Source organism: Protopterus annectens, chromosome 6.part0 (assembly GCF_019279795.1).
Source record: "Protopterus annectens isolate FY-2018-M chromosome 6.part0, PAN1.0, whole genome shotgun sequence".
Taxonomy (NCBI): Eukaryota; Metazoa; Chordata; order Ceratodontiformes; family Protopteridae; genus Protopterus; species Protopterus annectens.
This window is the reverse complement of record NC_056737.1, coordinates 78,886,206-78,908,705: the sequence shown is the minus strand read 5'-3', so window position 1 is coordinate 78,908,705 and position 22,500 is coordinate 78,886,206. Positions and strand designations below refer to the sequence as shown.

General features: G+C 41.1%; 1 protein-coding gene across 4 annotated transcripts in view; it reads right to left on the bottom strand.

Moving 5' to 3' along the window:
• Positions 1–22,500, bottom strand: part of NPL (N-acetylneuraminate pyruvate lyase) — a 446,485-nt gene that overhangs the window by 382,683 nt on the left and 41,302 nt on the right. For all 4 annotated transcript variants that reach the window (XM_044073861.1, XM_044073864.1, XM_044073863.1 and 1 more), the window contains exons 3-4: positions 22,106–22,179; positions 5,179–5,266 (exon numbers count right to left, since the gene is read on the bottom strand). In XM_044073861.1, the coding sequence (XP_043929796.1) occupies positions 5,179–5,266; positions 22,106–22,179 (162 nt within the window). The remainder of the gene's footprint in view (positions 1–5,178; positions 5,267–22,105; positions 22,180–22,500) is intronic.

Sequence of the window (22,500 nt, the reverse complement as noted above, 5' to 3'; positions counted from 1 at the left end):
ATTTTAGTAGAGATGATACACTGGTGTCTAATCTTGCCTCTCCATCCAGAAATAAAAGACAGATTTAAGTGCCTTGATTCCAAAAGTTCTGTTTCTAACCGGAATGCCATGTGTATGCTTCTGCCTCAGTCTCATTTTGCAGGAGTTTCAAACTGTTCCCATTTCTAGACATTACTGACAAGTGAAATGGTGATGGAGTGGGTGTGGGCATGTGTACCCTCACATGAGCTGGCATTAATACTGAGCCCAACTGTGTGCACCCTCACATGAGCTGGCTATAATACAATACTGAGCCTGGCTGTGTGCACCCTCAAGTGAGCTGGTCATATTACTCAGTCCAGGTGTGTGCACCTTCACCATCAGCTGGCCATAATACTGAGTCTGTGTGTCCCTCACATTAGCTTGCATCACAGCAATGTTTAGATCATAAAATGAGACATTGCCTGCCAAAACAGACCGACCTCCCTGAACCACAATTAAATCATATGGCTAAGCACCCCCTATAAACACCTGACATTTAATAAAAAGTATAGAAAAAAGCTTTGACAGAGATGCTCCTTATGCCAAGATACTAACCCACCACTGCAATCATATGCCAGTCATGAAGATGAACAGTAGCAACCTCGAGTATAGAAGCGGTAAGATAATACAGCCTCTCTGCCTGATCCCTGCCCCATGGTTGTTTTTCCAGCTAAGAGATGTGCACAACCAGAGGTTCAGTAATGCATCTCACTGCCAGTTACGCAACCAACTTCTCTAGTAATAAGGGTTTCAATGTATCACTTTAGCCAGCTATACGATCAAACACATGGCTTCTCAGAAAGTTATTCTTTTAATTACTTTTCCAACTAATATGAGTGCCATCTATAAGACCCTTTTCAAACCACCACCTCAGCTGAAGGAATAGCAAAAATGAGGAGGAGCACCCAAGCAGGATAAAAGAACTCTCAAACTAAACAAAACATCTCAGACAAAAAGTCTACCAAATCAAAATTTGAGGTAAATTTGGCCTCCCAGGCCAAGGGCAACTACAAGACATTCTTTAGCTACAGTATGTCCACAACCTCAAAGGAAATGCACACGTGTGTAGAAGCCCATTGTAAATGGAGCCACCTATACTGAGCCAGAAGTTACAGCAAACCTACTGGTAGACAAATTCAGCTCTAACTTTACCCCTCTCTCTCCCTCAACCTTCCCTCAGGAAATACCAAATACAACTCCCCCTATCATCACTAGGGAACAGGTTCTTAATGCACTCCCCAAGGCCAAGAATACTGCATCAGTGGGCCCAACAATATACCAGGGTGCCTTCTAAATAACATGAAACATGACCTATAAAGCCCTCTGGAATTGCTATTTAACTGTAGTCTCCAAACAGCCTTTGTGCCTCATGAATGGAGAGCAGCAATAGTCATCCCTCGGCACAAAGGTGGGTCATCTACAGACCCTGAAAACTGCAGACCAACAAGTCTCACTTGTCTCTCATACAAGGCCATGGAAAAAATTAGCATGGATATGACCAATAATGATTCAGTAAACTTACAGACACTGGACCTGACAATTTGGTTTTATCTATGGCGGGTCATGCCTACTCAATCTGCTGGACTTCGAGACGGTCGCCAAAGCAGCGGATGAGGGCTAAATGGTTCACACTGTCTACCTTGACTTGATTAAGATATCTGATATAATACCCTACTCGGGCATTGTTGACAAAACTCAAGAGGTTAGGTACAAACCCTTATGTCACCTGGTGGATAGCCAACTGGCTCACAAACAGGACCCAAGAAGTTAGAATTAGAGAGTCCCTCTCTACAAAGAGGCCAGTCACAAGTGGAGTCTCTCCAGGATCGGTCCTGAGACTGCTTCTTTTTGGCATTTACTTCTCAGAAGTAAAATCCAGTGTCAACTTATGAGCCATCATTGAGTCCCACACTGACACAAATGTCCTCCAGGAAGGGTCGACACAAACTTGTTATCAGAACCATGGACTAAAACTAAATGCCAAGAAATGCATAACAGTATCCTTCAATAAGTCATCCACCCCTAGTAACTCAAATTGACAAAACACCCTGCTTAGAGTTGATCGCAGTAGTCAGCAACTTGGGGACACAGACAGTAAATCTAGCCTTTGACCATTACTCACTTACAGTAGTGAGGAAATCATTCTATGTTGCGCAACTTATAAACAACAGTATGGCATCTACATCCAAGGAAGTCATTGTTCCACTGTATTTGACATTCATCAGACCTATCACTGACTACAATGCCCGCTTTGATATGTACCTAACCAGGCATATCCAACAATTAGAACATCCACAGTGATTCCCCACTAAAAGAATACAGGGTGTAAGTAACATGTCCTATGCAGACCGCCTGAAGGCCCTCTCTTTACTCAGTCTCCTACAGACTATTAAGAGGAGATCTATGCCTGGCATACAGGGCACTGTCAGACCCAGACCCCGACCCCACATTGATGGACTGCCTGCATATCTGTGAAACAAATGCAAGAATTATCCATTTTAAAGACTTGTCTATGATATAAATAGGACCTGCTTGAAAGACAAAAATGTTTACAGAAAATACCCTCTCTCTGTAAAAAAAAGACTCCCCATCCATGTAATGCAGAGTTCCTCCCAACCCAAGTGTAACAAACATTTGGATGAACATGAAATTCATCCATGGTTTGGCACCTATGCCTCTAATGGATACAGGCAGCCTTGTAAATGGTTCATCTCCCAGGCCCCTGTTGTGTTTAGTCTCCTATGCCCCTGCCCCTGTTGTGTTTAGTCTCCTATGCCCCTGCTTATACTTTCAAGGTACCAGAACTTGTCAGATTTGGGATGCACTGCAAGGCTTAAAAAGGCCCTTGTGGTTGTTAGCCTAGTAAACATCTATGAACCTATAGTAAAGCTACCAATGGATTTTGAAACCACAGAACCATGCTTTGAGACCAGAGGCATTCTTCCCAGGTGTGCACGTTGGCCTGCATTTAACAATTTCTGTAATCTGTAGAACAGTGAATATTGTTTCCAAAGGCCCCACTCCCCACTGCTGCATTGTTTATACCATAGGTACACTTTGCCCAAGCTCAAGGGATGGCACATACTTATTTTTATTAAGTTGTGTAGTCTGCAGTTCACTTGGTGGCTTTTTATTCAATGGGCACAAGCATATAACAAAGGTTCTAAGATCTCAAACTTGTGCACATCCATGAGCTCTGTAAAAATGAGCACTGTGACTTGTTTCCACTACAAGCTAGTTCTCTGGACGTAGGTATTGTTCAAAAAATGGAAGTCACTTAGTGTAGCTTTAAGTGACTATTTCCCCTGCATATAAAAATGTCAGTCTTCATCAAGAGGAAGAATGGGGACTGGTCACATTAATTACGTATATGGGCCTCTTAAAACAAGCACTGTAAACCTTTTGGCCAAAAAAAGAGAAGTCTTTCATAAACTATTTCTGGAGATACAAACACCAAAAAAGTGGCCACAGAGTCTCGTATATTGCATGCAATACAAGCATTGTATAGACAAGTCAGATGGGAAATAATTCTATAATAAAGCTTTCATAATTTGCTTTAATGAACATGAGCCCCAAAGAGGCCGACAGTCTCTCATATTACATGCAATAAACTGTCTTTCGGCTTTTCCCGGTTAAGAGTCGCCACAGCGGAACTCCGGTCCGCTAATGATTGGCAGTAGATTTTTACGTGCTGGCTTGCCGGGCCTAATGCACAACCTTCAATGAAGAACGCCCATTCACGCATGTCGACACACAGAAGACGCTCTGAGAATCGAACGTGCAACGTCTGTGAGGCGACAATGCTACCGCAGCACCACCACCGCAGCTTATATAAACTCAAAAAAGCAAGAATTTCAATGATCATACTGTAAATCACGCTATTAGATGGACCCGATAAAACGCAGGCAAAAGTGTTTTCTTAAATACAGTAGTTCTACAGTGGTAGCTTATGTTATGCTGGCACTTATTTGTTAAAATAAAAACCTTCTAAACTAGAGGTTCCACAGATTGTGGAGCTAGTAAACGGTCTCTGTTCTTTGAGATATTAAAATAAAGATTAACCTCTAAGCTTTGGGACTGGATCCTTGTTTTCCCATCTCCTTCCAATCAGCTGCCCTCGACGCTCTCACCATTGTCTGTAACTCCCTTTAAATAATGGACCTGCTGAATGTAATGTATTAGAACAAAGTAAAAATGTCCATCTACCTACTCAACTGAACAAACTACTTGAAATTTCAGCAAGTTATCTTTATTCCTCCCACAGAAAGAGCATCACAGGCTGCCTCAATTAGATCGGTTACCTAAAGTGATTTTATGTGGCTAATCCTTTGTACTGTGTTTCATTTTATTACAGTTGTGGAAGTCTTTACGACATGGATGGGAAGGGCGCATTTTAGCACTAGAATTGGAATATTTTTGGCTAGAAATATTCCAGATTTGGCAAAGGTACGTCAAAAGTTAGAGGTTGGTCAGTTCCCGAAATGTGTGTATACATCTATATGGACATGTGTACAGTACCACTATTTCCGTTCCACTTTCATATAACTTTTTTTTAGCAAAACAGAACAAAATAGAAACTACCAGTTTCCTTCTGTGACTGAATATACAGCAACTACTCAGCCTATGAGCATTACACTGAAATGTCAGTAGCTTTTTTTTCCAGCACTACAACTTTTCATTATAACTGCTCTAGAATAAAAACATTCTAAACATCGAGTTGTTTCATATATTACACCACCTTTATTGGAGACATCAACCCATACCCCCTTACTGACACAAATTGCACAGCTGTGACCAAAGGCAAATACTTGCATCTATGCTATGGTCAATGGTATTAAAGTAAGACTGCAATGCTACTCAATGAGGCAAGAGGTGTATGGGTAATGCTATCTGTATGACCCATCAACAATACAAGCACAAGGCAAAACAGACTGCAACACACACACACCTCTGAGAGAAAGGCAGAGAGACAGTCACACATGCGTGCAGGCACACACGAGCAGTTTCTAGAAAAGGTGGAATCTGCTCTGGCACATCGGCTCGATAACTGTCAGATTCTTGATTTAAGTACAATTATTTAAACCTTACCATACCAGGATAAATCTCAAGTCCTGAACAGAAGAAATCAGATTTACAAACATATTTAAAGCCACTCACTTATTTTTGCCTTGCTTTACCCACTCGGCTGCTAGCTGTTTCCTCTCTTCAACACTTAAGGATAGGCCTTCTCCGCTTGTGCCATTGACTAAAGAAAAAACAAAACAGAATCCCAAACAGACAATTATGCGGCAGTTTACTGTAGCAATTTCAAGTAGTACAAAACTACAATGCAAACTATTCTGCTTTGGCAAGAGAAATACGTTCGGGCAGCACAGAAATGGCTTGATTTTTTTCTTATCTCTGCCCCCACAGCACCTCCCCCCCCCCTCACCAAAAAGAGATTAGAACAAGAAATGTATCATATGATTTTCTCAAACATATGCAAAAAATTATACAACTGTTTTATTTTTCTGCACCTCACAAAAGAACTTCCTTTGCCTGTGGACTATGATGTTTGCAGATGACATTATGATATGTAGTGAGAGTAGGGACCAGGTTGAGGAGAGCCTGGAGAGGTGGAGATATGCTTTAGAGAGGAGAGGAATGAAGGTCAGCAGGGCTAAAACAGAATGTGTGTGTAAATGAGAGGGAGGGTAGAGGAATGGTGAGGTTGCAGGGAGTAGAGTTGGTAAAGGTGGATGAGTTTAAGTACTTGGGATCAACAGCTCAGAGTAATAGTGAGTGTGGAAGAGAGGTGAAGAAAGTACAGACAGCGTGGAATGGGTGGAGAAGAGCGTCAGGAGTGATTTGTGACAGACGGGTACCAATAAGAGTGAAAGGGAAGGTCTACAAGAGGGTAGTGAGACCAGCTATGTTACATGGGTTGGAGACAGTAGCATTGACGAAAAGGCAGGAGTCAGAGCTGGATGTGGCAGAGTTAAAGATGTTAAGATTTGCACTGGGTGTGACTAGAATGGACAGGATTAGGAATCAGTATATTAGAGGGTCAGCTCAGGTTGGACAGTTTGGAGACAAAGCAAGAGAGGCGAGATTGCATTGGTTTGGACATGTGCTGAGGAGGGATGCTGGGTATATTGGGAAAAGGATGCTAAGGATGGAGCTGCCAGGTAAGAGGAAAAGACGAAGGCCTAAGATAAGGTTTATGGTTGTGCTGAGAGAGGACATGCAGGCGGTTGGTGTGAAACAGCATGATGCAGAGGACAGGAAGAAATGGAAACAGATCTGCTGTGGCGACCCCTAACAAGAACAACAGAAAGAAGATGATGACGACAAAAGAACTTCTTTCATTAACTTTCACCTTTTACATCCTGGAATCAAGTCGGTTAACTGTCATGCTCTTTCGGCAGCCTTAGATGGTATACACTAGATTTCTAAGTATTAAATTAAGCACCATGAACTGCTCATCTCCTAACTCACTTTCTATGCACTGTAGTAGAAAGCATGACGGCAGATAAGCTCAGATCAGCATGGAGCACTACCAACCAGATGTTTGAAATGAGAGATTCAGAAGGGAAGAGAAGAAAATAAAGATGAAAGCATCAAACTGGACATAGTTATACCCTTCATAAACAGTTTGGTAAAAGTCCCAAGACAACCGATTTGAAAAGTGCTGTGATGGTTCAAATTTCCAGAAACACTTTTAGAACTACTGTAGGCTATGTACAAGGCTCTAATGACACAAAAACAAACATTGTTTGGACTAAGGAGGTTTCCCAGTGGGAGTTGGTGTGTGTCAGGGTTGAGTTCTGCGCTGTTCTTACTGGTGATGGACTACATTAGCAAACAGTTCAAAGGGAACTGATCAATAAAGCTGCAGTACACAGATGATATGGCATTACAAGTACACTCTGAACAAGAACTTCTGCAAATGACAGAAGAATGGAATGGAAAACTGAAGGCACATGGGATGAAAGCGTACAGATAAGACCGTCATGGCAGCAAATGAGGGAAGTCAGAAGAAGCTGAGAACTGACAGAAGGGATAGTAGTGTAACAGGTTAATGGCTTCAGGTATCTGGGAGATGTGGTTGAGAAGGGAAGTCTGACTGAGGAGGTTAAAAGAAATCAGCAGGGCTACAGTCAACAGGTAAAGTGTCAGAGGTGGTGAAAGACTGAAGAATAGTAACCATGTAATGATTGTTGATTACTGAATACTAACGAAACACAAGAAACCAGCACCAAAACTCCTCAAGCGAACTCCACAAAGAGAACTGACAGATTTAATGCACACTGATCAAAGGAGTACACAATTCAAAGTATGCCACTTATGACAGACAGGAAAAAACGAATACCTAAATCTTGAGAGCTTCACACCTATCTGAAGGCATCATCAGGGAAACACACCAAAATGAGGTTTTAAATACATGCCAGTTAAGGGTGGAACCAACAGGACAGACAATTTAACATTTAAATCAATATGAACATTTTATTAAAAGAACAGTACTTAATTAAAATAAACATTTCAATCAAAATATAAACGTATAACATCTTAAAACACGTGGAACAGCAAATTACAGCACTAAAGAACAGTTAAAACAATATTTAAACAATCATTTAGAGTGTCTTGGCTCTTTATAGACAAAGTGGAAAGTACAAACTTTACAAAGATATTTTTATTATTGATAAGGTCCACATGACAGACTGGGTGGTTACATAGAACTTCAGTTAGAAGACAAACAACTTCAATGCCAGCTTTGGCTAGAAGCCACAAAGAAAAATACAGGGTTAAATGGTAAAGTGGTTTTAATCTGCTTTTTAAGAAAGGAAGTGGAGAATCTTAACACAATTGTTTTATACATTTATATATTTTATAGAAATAATTTAATTAAATACCGCTCTTTTAATAAAACGTTCCTATTTAAGTGTTAAATTGACTATTCTGTTGGTTCCAATGTTAACCGGCAAGCATTTATCTCTGATGTTTTCAGATAGAAGGCAAAAGCACTCAGATTAAGTTGTTAAAAGTGTTTTCCTGTCTGTTATGAGTGGTGTACTTTGATAAATTGTGCACTCCTTTGATAAGTATGCATTAAAGCCTCCAGTTCTCTTTGTGTGGTTCGCTGGAGGAGTTTTGGTGTTTCTTGTGGATGATTACAGATGAAAGAATGACAATGAAGCTGAAAAGGTGTCCAGAACAGTGGTATACAACCAGTACTACTTTATGGTACAGATAAATGGTCATTAAAGGCACAGGTTTTGTGAAAACTGCACATAGAAAATACCTTGGTTTGTGCGTGTGTGGTAACATCTCAACATTCAGTTTGTTCAACGATTCTGAAGTCAATGTATTGGCTACTCAACTAAAATGAGTAGACCACACACAGACATAGGTTTCCCTCTTACAGACAGTGTTGTGTGTTTGACCATTCATGACAGACTTAAGCAGTTCGACAGATGTCAGTGATTGAAAGCCTGCAGTTGGGGAATATGCCCTTACCAGGAGTTTGACATCTCAGAGTTAGTATATATTAGCAGGAGGGGTGTTGTGGCTGCATTTTTATAAACTTGCATGCACAGAGGCTGCTTCTCAGCACACGTTGTTGTTGCATGTTGACATGGGCATTTTCAATGTTACTGCTGGTCAACATTGGGTGTATTCGATGTATAGTAATACACGGCCATAAATATAAATAATTTGCATTTGCTAACCAGAAAAGTCAAACTAACAAGCTCATTTTCAGCTGCAGCCCAGAGAAAAAAAAAACTCCAGCAGATGCATTTAAGATACTCATGACAAACTAATCTTACAAAGGAATATTACATAGATTATATCTACACGTCTCAAAAACCAACAGGTAGTTGTTCTGTAGTGGCAATGTACAAAAATAAGAAACCTCTTCTGTAGAGACATTATACAGTATTGGCTGTATATCATGTGATTAGGCTACTTTTATATTTAATTGTGTTGTTAATTATGTATTGCATACTGATGGATTGTATCCGAAAGCTCTAGTACGTTTTTATTACATTTTATTTAAGTAACTTAACGCTGCAGTGCTCAATTGCTTTTCTGTCGTTTATTCTTTACGTTGTTCTGCTTTACCAAGTTCATTCATTTACTATGAAGGAAATGGAGTTACCCAGGCATACCTCTCAAACTGTAGACATCAGAAATCTTGACAAAAGCCAATGAAAAGTAGGTACAACTGGCCAAAAAACTGGATGTTAAAATTTGCATGCATAATAATTTCTCTGCGTCTACATTCCACCCAGGTAAAAACATACAAATACTTAACATTCTACTGGGTGTCAAATAGTTACCCCCAAGAAACCATTGTTCTTGGGGATTTTAATATAGACTGGTACACCTGCTCCTCAGAACCCCCTACTCATCATATATTAAGGGTTGTAAGGGTGGCCTAATGGTTAAGGTGTTTGCCTTACAAACACAAGGTACAGGGTTTGAGTCTCACAAGGGATAATTGGCTAGGCTTAAAATGGCTCGCAAGGGCAGTTAGCTTAGTACTAATCTATAAACCTATGAACCTATTAACCTTTACGGTTTCACACATTTCCTCCCCTACCCGGATTACTAAACCTAACAATAAAGAAACTATCCTAACCTGGATCCTCATTGAGCTGTTTGAAGAACTAGAGTTCGATGGGGTTTTTGCTTTTCTGCCATTTTCTCCATGTTTTATCTCTTGTAGTCATAAGTTGTTTTGCTTCTTTAGAAAGCCAGATTGCATTGTTTTTATTCTTTTGTTTCGAAGGGGAGGTCATTTTATTGAGGATGTTAAGGAATGTTAAAATGAATAATTCAACAACTTTGTCCAGGGGTAAGAATTTTAGAGTACTCCAGTTTATTTTACTAAGTGTATCATTGAAGTCTGTTGGGTTGAAGTTAGCTAGCTTTCTGGTAGGTCTGTATTGGTGATGGGTTAAGGCAGTGGAGATGTTGCGTATTACGTAAGCAAGCTGATGGTCACCGATACCGCAGGGGAGAGTTTCTACTGAAAAAATTATGTCAGGGTCTGAGACTAAAATCCAGTCGAGAATGGAGCCACTGTTGTTTCTAGGTTGGGTTGTGCAAGTAATAAAGTGAGTGAAGTTAAGAGATTGATGGCTACATTGGGAGAGGTAGTTGTATGATCTAGCCAGTACAGGTTAACATCACCTAAGATGGTTTCTTTGTGGAAATTGTTTGAGGTTCAGGCTAAGATTTCTTCCAACATAGGGACATTATTACCTGGTGGGATATATACGACTACCAGGCAGAGACTTCTGAATGTGTTCAATTGTAGATGTGCTATGACGAGTTCTGCTGTAGAGAATTGTGGAACAGGGTTTTGAGGAATGATGGTAAAGGAGTTAGGGCACAGAAGAGCAACTCCTCCCCCTTTCTTGTGAGGTCTGTCTGATCTTAGACAGGAAAAACCTGGAGGGAGAAATTCTGTCTCTTATGTATGGCTTTAGCCATGTCTCAGTTACAGCAACTGCATCTGGCCTGGAATAGGATATCCAGGCATGGAATTTTGGGATTTTATTTCTAATACTTTGTATGTTAATGTTTATGAGATTTACTGATTTTTGAGGTTTGGAAGGGGAAGAGGCAAATGGAGTAGGTCTGGGGTTGGGGTGGATGTCCCCACATGGGGATAGGGTAATTGTACTATTTGAGTGTAATGCTGATATCACTTTGTGCTTACAGTTGTACTATGCTATAAGGAGTGATTTAAGTAGGGTGTTATGAGTATGAAAGGATTTTGGTTGAGGAAAAACAATATATTAGTGGAGTAGAGCCTAGAAGAAATGTTGGAGTAAGAATTGTGGTTGGGGGACTGGGCAGAAGTGGAGGAGGTGGATAAGAATTGTGTTTGAGTGACAGGAAGTGTTGTGAGATGTAGAAGGAATGAGAGAGACAGAGTCATAGGGAGGAGCACTAAGGTCATAATTAGTAGTTTCATAGTTGTGGGATGAATGCAGAGGTTCCAGAGGGGGATTATGGGGAGGGGGGATTAGTAGCTAAAATAGAAGTAAGGGGGGATAGAAAATGATGACAGTCAAGTGGAATATTAGAGGGCTGGATAGTTCGATATACTGGGTGTAGATTTGCTTGATTAAAGACATTTAAAACCAAGCACTGCTGATCACTGTTTTTTCTAGGCCTCCTACCACTTAAAATGCCCTGGACAGAAATAGGGAGAATGCAGAAATGTGCCTGAATTAAAATGGACAGAAGTTCATTTCTAACTAACTATACTGTTTGATTTTAGAACTGCGGATTTTAATGCTGCTATTAATGAACAGGGTATGTTTTATAGCTTATATCCTACATGTGGATGATAGCCCTACTGAGCCTGAAAACAAGTGTCCTGCTACAGTGCTAATTTGCTGAACTGCTGGTTTAAATGTAATATCTATTGCTGCTACTCCTAAGGGAATATTTACTTGCTTGCTATATATGCTATGTGTTTATGTTATCTACTGTGAAGTAGTACCAGTCCTACCTTAACATACGCCAACTCTTTTTTCCCCCCACACCACTTTGTCTCTTCTCTCTCCTCTCAGTTCCATACTCTTCCTGTGCTATTTCCTGCACTAGTCTCTTGAAACCAACTTGCCTTGTGGAAAGAATCCTATCAGAATCACTGCAGTGGCATCTCGCAGCCTAATTTCCCCTGCATCCTGTTTCAAGAAAATAAGAAAGTATGTTGTTGGTCTCCATATCCTGCTAGTAACATTGTAAACCATTGTACTAAACCAGTTAGGGGATCTAACGCAGGCTTTAGGCCACGACAGCCAGCAGTCTCTACCTCCCTCTCTTGCATTACTATCACCCACCTCCTAACCTACACAGCAACCCCTAATACTTGCAGTCACCCCGTCCCAGTTCTACAACTAGCTAACTCCCTCTCTAACTCACCTGCAATAGCAAACCCGGCCACTAGGTGGCACCCTTAACCCAGCATTCACCTCTTGATTTTCCTTAACTAACATTTGGATCTCCCAGACCATACCTTTATACTCTCTCCTCACCCTTTACTACTGCCTGCAACCACCTATTCCATCTCAGACTCCTTGCTTATCTCTGCTCTTACCTACTCCTGACTTACCAATCTTATCCTTAGTATCCAGCTCTACTGATCGTTTCTTGTAAAGCCATTTTACTACCTACTTCAACCCGCTCCCTACCCCCAATTACCACCCACCCCCAGGGGTCCTAACCTTATAGCTCCCTGGACACACCCCCTACTCTGATCTTCCAATCCTTCTCCTTCCCACTCTAACTTCCTCCCACCCCCACTCATACCCTTTCACCACCATACACTCACACTTATTCTATTTCTCCCTCTAATTTCTTTCACTTACCCCTCCTAATTTTACTCCTTTATACACTAGAATTACCTCTTACATTTTTCTCCTCTCTGTTTTACTCCTATCCTCTCTTTTCTTATCCTTTCTCTGTTTTACTCCTATCCTCTCTTTTCTTATCCTTTCTCTGTTTTACTCCTATCCTCTCTTTTCTTATCCTAAGTTGTTCTATACTTTTACTTAATAGAATACCCCTTTCTACTTCCTCCTCTCATACTTTTCTCATCTTTCTCTAATACTCCTATGGCTCCATACCTGCCAACCCAGCTTTTACTCTCAAGTCTACTTTTTTCAACCCTATGCTCAGTTGACCTCCTATCCTTCTATGAGAAACCATTGTATGTCCAACCTTTCAATCCACATAAACACACTACAACATTTCTCAATCCACTTAATTCATATCCATATACTTCTTCTACCCCTAACTATCAACTACCTAAATTCCGCCGACTTTCACATCTCAACTATGTCTTGCCTTCTGATAAAACTAAATGACTAACCTTTCTAAAATGTAACCTCACTATGAAACCTATTAATCTTACCCTTCAAGCTGGAGATATCCACCCTAACCCTGGTCCTACTTTCCCTTCTCCCCTAGTATCCATACCCAAACTCAATAACACCTTCCTAATAGGACATCTTAATACCCAAAGCATAAACAAAATACTCTACCTGCATTCCCTCCTTCACATGCATTCATTTGACATTCTCTGCCTCTCTGAGACCTGGCTAAAGTCTTCCACTAAAGACACTGAGATTACTCCCCAAGGCTACAATATGGTAAGACTTGACCGTCCCAACCACAAAGGTGGTGGAGTTGCAATTCTTTTTAAAAATCATCTGAATATTACTACCCTTCCTGCCTCTCCAACTCAAGATAGCAAGGTAGAAGCAATCATTGCAAAACTCCAATTAAATTCCCAAAAATCCCTTTACATGTATGTACCTACCACCTGGTAATAATATACCAATCCTCGAAAATTATCTTAGTTGGGTATCTGCCACATATCCCCAAGAAACCATTATACTAGGTGACCTGAACATAGACTGGAATAGCATTAATGCTGATAATCCTTCTTCTCATATCAACCTCCATGGTTTTACCCAAACCATTACCTCAACTACTAGGCTCAACAAACATAGTAATAGAGAAAGCATTTTAGACTGGATTCTCATAAACAAAGTCAAAGATAGTTACAAAGTAGGAACCTTGCCAGATGATGTTAGCGATCACGCCTTAACATTCATAACAAGGGAAAAGGCTGATTGTGTAAACCCCTGCACTATAAGAAATATACGCACCATCAAACATTTTAATCCAGAAAGTACAGTTTTGTACCTACCATAAATGTAGATGTTCGAGGATCCACATTGCTGCAGTCCTAACTATTGGGTAGTCCGCTGTCCAGTCGGCCCGAATACCAAAGTATATGGCTGACGTCGGTCAGGGCGCATTAGACTGACGTCAGTACGTCAGGGTACTAATGCGCATGACCGACGTCATATCTTCAGTCTTTTCTTGCCCCAGATGTCAGAAGACCCTGAAAAGATAAGGCCAAAACCAAAAACTCCAAACATACCTGCACCAAAAATATGTACAATATATACAAAATTACCAGAATATAACCTCACCTACACAACCACCCCTAAACACAGAGGGGAAGGAGGGAGTAAATTGGACTGCAGCAATGTGGATCCTCGAACATCTACATTTATGGTAGGTACAAAACTGTACTATGTTCTTCATTCCACATTGCTGCAGTCCTAACTATTGGGTAGAATCCCAAAGCAGAGGTAAGGGAGGCTGGCAAATCATAAGGAAGCAGGAACTGACAACATGCCTTGCAAAATAGCTGTGGCAAAACCAGCCCTAGACTTAGAGTAGAGAGGAAGGTGATAATGCTTAGAGAAAGTATGCACTGAACTCCAAGTAGCTGCCTCCAAAATATCCTTAGTTGCCACCCCTTAGAAATGCTGTTGAAGTGGCAGTAGCCCTAGTGGAATGAGGCCTAATCCCAGCTGGAATCTCCTTGCCATGATGGGAATAACAAAATGCAATGCAAAGCCCAATCCACCTAGAAATAGTTTGTTTTGACACAGGCTTGCCCTGCGAACTCAAAGCAAAAGAAACAAACAACTGCTGAGACTGCCTAAAATCCTTAGTCCTGCTCAAATAATAACGCAATAGCCTGTGTACATCTAAAGTGTGCAAAATCTTTTCCCCTTTATTTTGGGGATCTGCATAAAAAGTAGGCAAATGAATAGTTTGGTTTAAAGCCACACTAGAAACCACCTTAGGCATTAAGGAAGGATTAGTACGTAAAGATACCCTATCCTTATGAAAAACCAAAAAAGGCTCTACCGCCATAAGGGCCTGCAACTCAGAAACCCTTCTTGCAGAAGTAATGGCCAACAAAAAAGCAGTCTTCCATGACAAGTATTTCAATTCAGCAGTAGCCGCAGGCTCAAAAAGTTGTAGAGTAAGTTTCTCCAACACAAAATTGAGATCCCAAGCAGGAGTAGGAGCTCTACGTGGGGGTCTTATATTCTTTGCCCCTCTAAGAAATTGCTTGAACAAAGGATGTGAAAACAATGGTGGGTCACAATCATAGTGAGCTGAAATTGCTGCAGCATGAATCTTAATGGAAGAGAAAGACAAACCTTTGTCCAATAACTCAGTAAGATATTGAAGAGCCACACTCAAATTAGGCTCAGAAATCTCCAAATTGTTTGCTGCACTCCAAAATAAAAATCTCTTCCATTTTTCTGCATACACTTTCCTTGTACTAGGTCTTCTGGCTTCCATAATCACATTTAAAACTTGTTGAGGAAGTTGAGACCTGCTGTCTTTCAAAACAGAATATGCCAGGCTGTTAGATGAAGAGAGTGAAGCTTGACGTTGAGCAGGTGACCGTCCCCCTGAGACAACAGGTGTGGAATCAAGGGTAAAGGCCATGGAGGCTTCCTTACCAGACTCCTCAGTAATGGGTACCAGTGCTGCCGAGGCCAATCTGGAGCTATTAAAATCATCCTTGGCTTGTCTTGTCTGACCTTTAGAAGCACCTTTGGGAGAAGAGGCAGAGGTGGAAAAGCATACACATGAAGATTTTTCCAACTGAAAGAAAGAGCATCCACTTTCCAAGCTGTGTGATGAAACCTCTTTGTGCAAAACTTTGGCAGCTGGTGGTTTAGTGGAGAAGCGAACAGATCTATGTCTGGAGTTCCCCATGACACTGTCAATTTTGAAATACATGAAGATCCAGTTTCCACCGTGGGGATCCATGATTTGTCTGCTTAACACATCTGCTAAGGAGTTCTGTGCTCGGCAGAAACCTTGCCTGAAGCGTTAGTTGCAAGCTGAGCGCAGTCTCCCATAAAATCATTGCTTGCCTGCACAATGGGTAAGAATGTGTTCCCCTTGTTTGTTGATGTACCACATGACAGTTGTGTTGTCTGTTAGAATCAACACCTGCCCTGGAAGAAGTAATTCCTTGAAAGCCATTAATGCAAACTGGACTGCTAACATCTCTTTCATGTTGATATGTAGATGCTGTAGTCTGGCAGGCCACTTGTCTTGTATCCACTTTCCATTTAGATGAGCTCCCAAGCAATGTCTGAGGCATCTGTCATTAGAATCTGACTCGCCTCTGGCCGGGTCACAGAGAGTCCCTTGTTTAGGTGACATTCCTGAGCCCACCACAAAAATTCCTTTTGAATGCAAGGTATTATTTGAATGACAGTGTCCAAATCCTGGCAGTGCTGTGTCCATACATTTTTGAGATACCATTGCAGCTTCCTCATATGCAGTTTGGCATTGGGAAGCACCAGAATACAAGATGCCATGAACCCTAGGCTTGAAGGACTGTCCTTGCAGTCAGCCCGGACTGAAGAGATAGTTGATGGAAGTAACTGGAAAGATTCTTTTGTTTGTCCGGGGTTAAAAGGCCATCTGGGCTGCTGTATTCAGTCTCACACCCAGAAAGCACATGTCTTGAGAGGGTACTAGACTGGACTTTATTTCGTTCACAGAATACCCTAGGCATCTTAGCACTGCTATGACATATTCCAAATGCTGTAGAAGGTCTTCCTTTTCTTGAGCCAGAATCAGGCAGTCGTCCAAGTAAGGATAGATTTGAATTCCTTTTAGCCTGAAGTAAGCTATCACTGGAGCCAGAACCTTTGTGAATACTCTGGGCGCAGTAGATAAGCCAAAGGGCAATGCAGAGAACTGATAATGAGAATTTCCAGCTCGAAACGCAGATACTTCCTGCAACTTAGTCTTATAGGCACATGAAGGTAAGCTTCCTTGAGATCTAAAGTTACCATCCAGTGATCTTTGCCCAGCAGAGGTAAAAGCTGTTGTAACGTCAACATTTTGAACTTGGGAATGTCCAGATAAGTGTTGAGGATAGATAAATCCAAAATTGGTCTCCACGTGTTCCCCTTCTTGGTACTAGGAACAGGCGAGAATAAAATCCTAGGCCCCTTTCTGGCACAGGAACTGGCTGAATGGCCCCTATTTGGAGCAACAGAGAAATTTGCTTGTGAGCCTCTGTTCTTTGTAGAGGAGGAATGTCTGGCATGCCTTTGAAAGGAGGCAAGGTATGGAAATAAAACCTGTAACCGTGGTGAATGATATCCAGAACCCATCTGTCTTGGGTAATTAAATCCCAATTTTCTTTGAAAAGAGACAGCCTTCCTTCCAAAGGTGCTGCCAGGCGAGAATGAACTGGCAGCTGAAAAGGCAGGTCATTGGGTCTGCTTACGAAAGGACTGACCCCTGCCGTCACCAGAAGTCTGAGCAGGGGAACTCCCTGTCCTAGGCCTAAAAGAACCTTGAGCTCTGCCCCTACCACGTCTAGACCTACCCCTAGACTGGGAATCATAAGCAGGATAAGTCCATCCCTTAGTAGGCCAATTTCTACTAAACATCGGAGGCTGCACGTGCAAAATATCCTTAACAGTTTGCATAGACTTAGCCTTGTCCTCCATTTTCTTTAAAACTGCTTCCACAGGCGAACCAAACAACACATCAGACTGTAAAGGAGCATCCAAAATCCTTGTTTTAACATGCTCAGCTAAATTCTGATCTCTCAACCAGGCGTGCCTCTGAAGAACAGAACCAGTGGCAGCCACCCTCGAGGAGGCCTGCACAGCATCAAAACCACACTGCAAGGAATGTTTACCCACCTGTTCAGACACATGAACTAAATCCTGCAACTCTTTACACTCAATACCTTCCAGAGCATCCACCTTAGATTTCAATTGTGAAAGGAGATAATTCTGATATTTTAACATGTGAAACTGACAATTCAACGCCCTCATGGCTAAAGTGGAAGTAGTATACACTTTCTTTCCCCATCTATCCAAAGCCCTTGCCTCTTTATCAGGAGGGACAGGATTTTTAACAACAGAGGCCTTTCACACCTTTAGGCCCCTGAGAGACAGTTTCCGGGTCTGCCCTAGGACTCTTAAAAAGATACTTATGAGCTTCAGGCACCCTATAGTACCTATCCGGTTTAACTGGGGCAGGAGGCAAAGAATCAGGATTCAGGAAGCCTCTGCAAAACATCTTCCACCACATTCAGAACAGGAGGTATAGCTAAAGGCCTATGCTGGGGTAAAAACAAGAATTCCCTAAGCCTCTTCCTGGAATCAGAGAAATCTTGACCTTCCCATTTAAAATGCTCCATCATGGAATGCAGAGTCTCTGAAAATGAAAAATCCTCAGGAGGAGAAGCTGAAGGAGTAGAATCATCCACATCAGAATCAGAATAAGGAGGATACTCCTGCAAGTCTTCAGCCGAAGACTCAGAAGCCTCGAACATTGCTCAAAACTCTCAAACTCAGGTTCCACCCTAGGCCTCTTATCAGGAGGGCATAGAACCTCTAATCATAGTAATCAAATCCTCTGCCATTTTAAGCATATGTTTCTTAGGCAAAGACCCTGAAGCACTAGGAGAAACCCCACTGAAGCTAAACTTGGCCTGCCTCTCAAAGAAGCCTTGGAAACAGAAGGGAGGCTCTAACCACCTTAGGAAGAGGGAAGAACAGCCACCTGAGAAGCCCCCTCAGCCTGGCCTACTTCCTGAGAGGATACATCCTGTAACAGTAAAGTCTCTCCCTGAGACTCCAAAGAAACTCCTGGCAGAACCTCCGGCTCCACTGAGCCTTCTAAAGAACCGACGTCTGGGACTGTCGGTTCTTCCACTCTAGGCTTTGCTGCTTTGTCCTTGCGCTTTTGGCGGGCGTCGGAGCATCCGGCGGCATTTTATAATTACAACGCTTCCCAAAAACTAACCTGGCACAGTCTAACCTTCTCTTAATAGTGCGTTTGTTAAATCTAGCACAAGAGCGGCATCCAACAACGTCGTGCTCAGGCCCTAAACAAGATATACACAAAGTATGGTAATCCCTATGAGGTATCTGTTTCCCACAAGAAATACAGTTATTCACTTTTTCTGACATCCGGTTAAATACTGAGGCAAGAAAAAACCAAAATATTCCCCAACGGGGTACTTAGCCAACTTTGATTCGGTCTGAAACTCTGACTTCAGAAACTTTCAGAACGCCAACCTGCACTCGCAAAATTGCTTCTGCATCGGACCATGCGGCAAAAAAGACTGAAGATATGGCGTCGGTCATGCGCATTAGTACCCTGGCGTACTGGCGTCAGTCTAATGCGCCCTGACCGGCGTCATATACTTTGGTATTCGGGCCGACTGGACAGCGGACTACCCAATAGTTAGGACTGCAGCAATGTGGAGTGAAGAACATCTGTTTCAGTCTGAACTTGGTGCATGTAACTGGAACCCCTTAATAACACTTCCTCTTGAAAATGCAGTACTATACTTTAACTCTACTTTTTTATCCATTCTTGACATACATGCTCCTGAACGTATCATTAGAATTAAATCTAATGCAGCCCCCTGGCTCTCCCATGAAACCAAAAAACTTATTCTCACTAGAAATGAAGTCTGGGCCACATGGAGATCCCACAGAAATAACCCTGATCTTCTACACTTCCGCCAGCTTAGAAATCTAACCAAAAAGGCAATAATAGCTAACAAAAAAAATTCTCCTTCGATCTACAACAAACTCACCTTAATAATTCTAAACTTTTCTGGTCCTCAGTCAATAGATTCCTCTCCCCAGGAATTTCTAAAACACCTTCCCCACTTAATGCTGATCCTGATAGCCCTCAACAAACTGCAGATGCTTTCAACACATTCTTCACTGAAACTATACAAGCTCTTGCTAAACAACTGAATGCCAACAACTCACACCCACCATGTAACCTTACAAACTCTTCCTTTAAATTCTCTCTACATCCTAACTCTACATCTTACATATACAGACTCCTTCTCAAACTAAAACCTTGTACCCCCTCTGCTGACAAGCTCCCTTCACTCTTTCTACAAAAAGCTGCCAAGGTTATCGCATATCCTATTTCTATTCTCATAAACAGGACAATCAAAGAAGGAATCGTCCCAGATATCTGGAAGGTCTCTCATATTATCCCACTCCATAAAGGTGGTAACTCCATAGACTACTACAACTATAGACCTATTGCTCTCCTCTCTCCTCTGGCCAAAATTATGGAGAAATGTATCCACCATCAGCTTGTACAACACCTCTCTCTCCACAACATTATAGCTAACTGTCAATATGGCTTCAGACAGTATCATAGTACTACTACCGCCCTGCTTTCCTTTGTAGACACTATTACTCTGAACCGTAACAACCTACTCTTCTGCCATCTTCATTGACATCTCCAAAGCATTCGATATGGTTAACCACTCTTTATTAATCAATACTCTTGAATCCCTATCTTTTGATATCCCAACCATTAGATGGTTTAATTCTTATCTTACAAACAGAAAACAAGCAGTTCTCTGGAATAACCACATTTCTTCTCTTTTGCCTGTTTCTATCGGAGTTCCACAAAGCTCCATTCTTGGCCCACTTTTTTTTCCCTCTTCATTAATGATCTCCAAACAATAATCCCGCAAGCTACCTGCATTCAAAATGCCGATGATTCTACACTCATCTGCTCAGCATCTTCCACCTCAGAACTTCTCTCTCATACTCAAAAAAATCTTTAATACCGTAGAAACATGGTTCTCCAGTCGATTCCTCTTATTAAATGCTAAAAAAACTAAACTTCTCCTCTTCACCCCCACTTCCAGGACCCCCCCCCTTAAACTTCACCATCTCCTCCAACAATGCCACTGTCATCTCTCCCGACTCTACCACTAAACTGTTAGGTACTACAATTGATAATAATCTCTCTTTCAGCCAACACATTAACAACTCCATAAAACTTGTCAATAGAAAAATAGGATCCTTATATCGTATTGGTCCATTTCTGACGCCTTCCACTAGAACTAGGATTGCTCACTCCCATCTTCTTTCTACTCTTCTCTACGCTTCTCCCATCTTTACCAACCTCAAGAAAAACAACCTTACCAAACTGGCAACCTGCTACAATAACAATGCTCGCTTCGCTACAGGTAACCCCTACAGAACACATCACTGTCTCAACCTGAAACCACTAGGCTGGCTAGAGTTTCAAAACTATCTTGCAATCCAACAACTCACTATTGCCCATAACATTCTGTACCAACCAAAGAACACCCCTATACTCTCTCAACTCATAATCCCCTATAACAATCTTAACTCTCTCCGCTCTTCTAGTAAACTATTGACTAGTTCTAGAAAATCAAATAACACTGCTGGTGACTCCCTTTTTACCAATTCGGTAGGTACAAAATGGAATTTATTACCTAACAACATAACAAAGATTACATCATTGGCTCTTTTCAAACAAAACATTAAACTGCACTTCCAAAACCACTGGCTGTGCTCCTGTAGTAAACCTGATTAACTTTCCACTACTTATACTCTACTTTAGAACTACCTCCTACTTCTCGCTGACTCTATCCTCCACTTGGCTTTCTTCTTCTACTCCCACTTGTCTTCCTAATACTTCTTTGCTTGTTGACTGTCTTACTTGCTCTCCTTTCCATAACTAATCCCTTCTAACTTCCCTTATTCTTAGCTCTCTTTTCTCTTACTTCCTACCCTGTATTTTTATCATACAAAGTATTTTTTTTTATTTTTCTATAATGTCTTTTGGACTATAACTGTGTGTGGTAGTAATTAATTCATTTAGTATCATTTAATATCTTTATCAGGGAGGGATATTTTATGTTTGTATAAGGTTTTTTGGACTGCAACTGTGTGGGTTAGTAACTAACTCATTTAGTAATAATATGAAACTGTAGAGTTGTTAGTTTTTTTCTTTTACGAACTTTCTTACAAACACTGATGTTTTTCTTTATTGTATTCTCTGTGGAGCTTTTCTCCCCGGGCCTCTACTGAAAATGGAAATATCTCCAGCTAGACTAGCCCGGTCAACAAATGTAAAATAAAATAAACTATTCCCAAAGCATTACTGGTTATGGGTTAAATCAATTATTTGAATTGGTAAAACCATATACTCTTACCAAGCTCTTCAAAGACGTTTAAAAAAATGAAATGGCAAACAGATAAAAACATTTCAGTGGGACGGTTAAAAAATGATTAAAGATATTCAATTTGGTGACACATACTACAAATATTTCTCTAAATTAAATTATAGGACACTTTAACAAACAGAAAAAAAATGGTAAAGCATATCAGAAGATATCCTTTAAAACTACACTTACCAAAAACACTTCTAACTTCCTGCTTTTTAACAAGGTAGTCAACGTAGTCACCAATTACAGAAAGGTTAACCTCCCTAAAATTAAAAAAAAATACATTATGTAAGACAAAACAAAACATCTGTAATACCCCGCTTCCACATAAAAAGTAAAACCACATCATCACACTCATTAGGAATTAAGTGACTTAAGTCCCTAAAAATAAGTATAGCATTTCTTCAGTTTATAATGCACCAAAGGAAAGTCATCTGTTGTATATTAGACGTGCATGACGCAAAATCGGGCAATTCAAACCGATGCTGCAGAGACATGGTCATTCTAAGGCAAGATGCAGCACTGCTAACTCACCTGAATAAAGCAATCATGGTGCCAAAACAGCTTATAAGATAGATGAAACT